Source organism: Pagrus pagrus (assembly GCF_965226575.1).
Source record: "Pagrus pagrus genome assembly, chromosome: 11".
Classification (NCBI taxonomy): Eukaryota; Metazoa; Chordata; class Actinopteri; order Spariformes; family Sparidae; genus Pagrus; species Pagrus pagrus.
Window position 1 is genome coordinate 32,599,924 of NC_140195.1, and position 4,440 is coordinate 32,604,363.

The window sequence follows — 4,440 nt, forward strand, 5'->3', positions numbered from 1 at the left end:
AAACACAGGCAGCTCTATGTTTTCTCTGTGTGATGTTCAGGGACAGGTCAGGACAGTCTGAAGACAGAGAGCTCTGAGGTTGAAGTCTTATGCACCGTGAGACAGTGACAGGTCTGTAGGCTACCTACGTCTTGACCACATGTCAGCTGTTCAGCTGCTGCAGAGGAAACTCCGCTGTTCTCAGCTCCACTGCAATGAGCGCTTTTTAAACAGTAGCGACCGCCTAAACTACAGGAGGATACTGTAAACTGGCGCGGATCCGGTGTGTTTATCAAAGCTTGGTCGCAGTGCTGAGGCACCGGGTCGGTTTGAGCTGCGTTCAGGCTACATTAAAACTTTATAGATCCATGGGCAGTGATCAGTGTCGGCGGCTTTTTAACTCGTTAGATAATTGTGCTCCAGTATAATCGGTACGCTTGAAACTCATCCAGTGAGAAACGTTCCGCGGTGCAAAAATAAGTGCGATTAAAATGCGTTAATTTTTTTAACGCGTTAATTTTTGTGTAATTAATTAATCTTAATTAACGCGTTAAAGTCCCGGCCCTAATATATATATATATATATATATATATATATATATATATAAAAACTATGTCAAATTTAATCAACAGTGCAAAAGTCTCAAATGTGTAATAATATTTAGATGACAGCTACAAACAAAGATTATAGTAGCTAACATAATGGCACAAATGACAACATATGACAGTGTAAAAGTACAGTATTTCTTTCCGTCTGTTCTGTGTACCTGTCGGCTGGTCTGAGGCATCTGCATGTTCTCTGGGCAGCTTCTCCACCAGAAACATGAGCAGGGAGCGGATCTCTGGCTCGTTACTGTACAGAAACGTCTGGTAGCCAATCTCTCCTTTATAACCAATGTCCTGGAAACCAACAATTTGACATATTAGGAAAACTACTTAGGGACTTCAGATTCAGGCAAAGCTTCCGTTGAACAGGTACTTTGTCCACAATTATTATTCTTCTAATTTAGCATCATGAGTGTTTTGAAAAGCCCTCTGTAAATAAAATGTGTTGATGCTACTTCCTGGTGAATGTCAGTGTGCACAGGTCTCTGAGTAAAAAAGTACCAAACAGAAATGGAGCTGAAAATGTTCCCATCAAAATGGATTCACGGCGCAGAAGAAAAAATGGAAGCCTCCACATCCTGATGATCTTCATTTAGAGTGTAACTCTCACCAAAATGCAACCTAGGCTTTTTTTGTGAATGTATCCGAGTCAAACCTTCGTGCAAAAGCATAATTACGAAAAAGCCACTTTTAAGATTTACCGTAGTTTCGTGTTCGGGTCAAAATCATTTTCGATGCCGTGCTAGGGGCAGCTGTATGGTAGCATCAACATCGCTATTTTTAAAACACTAAGACTCGACACAACATGAAACTTTGCTCGTAGTATCACCAGGGTCTCTACACATGAACATGAGCATTGAGAACATTGTTTGTGTACACAGAGTTTACTAAAAAGAAAGTTTTTGAACAACTCACGTTAGCAGCAGCAGCAGCAGTAGCCGTCCTGCCAGTCGAGATGCATCGATCCCCGAGTGCGGCGTAACATGGAGGAGAAAGCTCCATGTTACGCCGGGGATCGGGGATCGACTCTTCTCTACCGTGAACTATGAAACTTCAACTAGTTTTCCACTGGCATAGGGGTGAGTAGATTTTCATTTTTGCCTGAACTCTTCCTTTAAAGGAATAGTTCATTCTAGAACGAAATTCAGTCATTATCGACTCACCCACATGCTGATGAGAAGTCCGGTGTAGTTTCTTAATCCTCAAAGTGCAGCTGAAGACCCGCGGGGGTACCCTCCGGCAGGAATAATCCATAAAACTAGCGTCAATTGTGCCCGAGAGGAAAAGGTCCATAAAACTACACAAAACGCGGGAGCGTGCCTCCAGGCAGATATAGCATAGTGACTGTTTAGGCTAGAAAAAAGTACTAAATGATGTCGTTTCGAGTAAACTCTGGATGTCGCCACTTCAGGACACTCGGATTGCAGCGGACGAGCAGTATGGAGGAATATTACGAAGTTTTTGTGTAGTTTTATGGACCTTTTCCTCTCGGGCACAATTGACGCTCGTTATATGGATTATTCCTGCCGGAAGGTACCCCCGCGGGTCTCCATCTGCACTTTGAGGAATAAGAAACTACACCGGACTTCTCATCAGCATGAGGGTGAGTCGATAATGACTGAATTTCATTCTAGAGTGAACTATTCCTTTAAGGTTACAAGTGTTAAGTAGGGCCCGACCAATTTATCGGCGAGCCGATTAAAGCCCGTTTGAGACTAATCGGTAATCGGCCAAAACTCACCGATTGTCGCCGATATTTTCAGAAATAAAATGCAGGGAATAAGACTCGGTTTTACTTTGATAATGTTCCCCCATTTGAAAAGATCCCCCGACATTAGGCTATTTATCCTGTAGAGGGCGCACCGACCTCATGACAAACTCCATCCACTATCCACTAACCACCTCACAGCACAGCAGAGTGACTGATCTGGAGCAGGCAGCGGCAGGGACGCACGGAGGAGAACGGTAAATAAACAAGTTTGTGAAATAAACAATAAGTCAACAAGTGGCAAGTAGGCGAGTAGTTGAAAACGCTTTTCTGGTCCGAGTTTGATTCATGATAAATCCGTCGTATATTACTGAGATGATCAGTCGGTCTTCCTGTCGGCGTGAAGAGCAGTAGCTAATGGTGCCTTGTTGTAGGCCTAATGTTGGATGGTTGTCATGTTAATATGCTGCTTGACTCAGCAATAAAAAGGATTTGAAATTATTTTTCTGCCTTTAATTCTTTGTAGAAGTGTCTGAAAGGCTCAAAAGCAGCCATTTGTTCAAAAAAAAAAAAAGTAAATATGTAGATATATTACTTAAATTAATAACATTTTAAAACATTATTAAAAAAAATAAAATCGGCCGATTAATCGGTTATCGGATTTTTTCCCCCTAATAATCGGTATCGGCATCGGCCCCCAAAAATCCATATCGGTCGGGCCCTAGTGTTAAGGAACCAATGTTATTGTTCTCCAGGGTCCTGGCGCCTTCATTCATCCGATTCAAAGACTGACAAGAGGTACTGATCAAGTCCATTCATCTTAAGTAAGTGTGGGTCATAACTCAGAAGGGTCTCACCTGACAGGCCTGTGCCAGGCTCATGCCCACTCTGAAGCGTGCAGACATCCCTGGAGGAAGGGCGGTGGGCAGCACACTGCCCTGGCCTGGATCGATCACACGGACACATCTGACCACCGCCTCCACTATCAGCTCACTGCTAAATTGTTTCACGCTGTCAATTTCCTCCCCCACCTCTCTGTGGGTCACAAAACGAGTATTTTTAATTAGCAGTTACACACTTTGTTGTGTTTTATTCCATGCAAGTTCACAAATGTGCATAAATTATCCCACATAGGGATACTGTACGTCTGTGATCATATGATGACGGGCTGACTCGTAGGGTTTCTGACAAACGGCCATGTTGCTATCCACAAAACTGCACATTAGTCAGCTAACATGTCATTTTAATAACATATAGTTAAGCACAACAGTACATTTGCTAAAAGCGCTTGTTACTTACGTGCCGACTTGTTTGAGGGCGTGAATCAAAATGTTGTCAACTTCTTCCATCGTTCTTCCAAGTTCCTCTGACAGAACAGCTACTAGCTAACAGACAGGATTATAGCAGAACATCTGATGCTAGCAGAGTCATCGAATAACATCGATTTGGCTTTAATTAGTGAGGGTTTTCCATGGAGGCAAGAGAACTACCTTCCATCTTGTTAGCTAGCGTTAACTTAGGAACCAAGCTAGCTACTAAGAGCTGAACAAACAGCAATATCCATTGCAATGCTCCGGTGCACTTAAACGCCTTACTCCGAATAAGCTTCAGGTAGAACGGAAGATTTGTTTTCCCTACAAATTGAACCTAACCGTGACTATCTCTTACAAACGTAACAAATGTGACATTCGTCTGTCTTGTTCGGTGTGGAAATTAAGTACTAAGGGAACAGAGGGGCAGTGATTCTGGGAGGTAGAGTTTCATCTCGATTACTCGTCGTCGAGATAAATAGGAGCTGAGCAACCTAGAAATACACTTCCCAGCATGCACCAAAAGAGACAATCTCATGACCGGAAACGTGCTGGACTGTTAACTGTCAGACGTGTATAAAAAAACAAAAAACAAAAAAACTGTCAGACGTGTAAACTGTGAATCTGTAAGTAAGCTGCTTGTTGTTGACAACAGTCTTTATATATGTGTAACACTTCACACTAAAATCAACACGTCTGCCGTTTTCCAGACATGAGGAAGGTATATTTATTTGACATTAATACAATGTTCGCCTGCTCATGCACATCTTTCTCTGTCGTAAATCTGCATCACTTTTTTCAAGTCGTCAAATACTGACAATCTGGGAATCAGACTCAA

The 4,440-nt window shown here is 42.5% G+C and overlaps 1 protein-coding gene across 2 annotated transcripts in view; it reads right to left on the reverse strand.

Moving 5' to 3' along the window:
* Positions 1-4,041, reverse strand: part of ccdc22 (CCC complex scaffolding subunit CCDC22) — a 25,058-nt gene extending 21,017 nt beyond the window's left edge. Inside the window, exons 1-3 of one of the 2 annotated variants that reach the window (XM_084365719.1) lie at positions 3,592-4,041; positions 3,150-3,327; positions 746-878 (exon numbers count right to left, since the gene is read on the reverse strand). In XM_084365719.1, the coding sequence (XP_084221845.1) occupies positions 746-878; positions 3,150-3,327; positions 3,592-3,641 (361 nt within the window). In that variant the 5' untranslated portion in view covers positions 3,642-4,041. The remainder of the gene's footprint in view (positions 1-745; positions 879-3,149; positions 3,328-3,591) is intronic. The other variant, XM_084365720.1, reaches the window with a different exon arrangement.
* Positions 4,042-4,440: the final 399 nt, after the last annotated feature.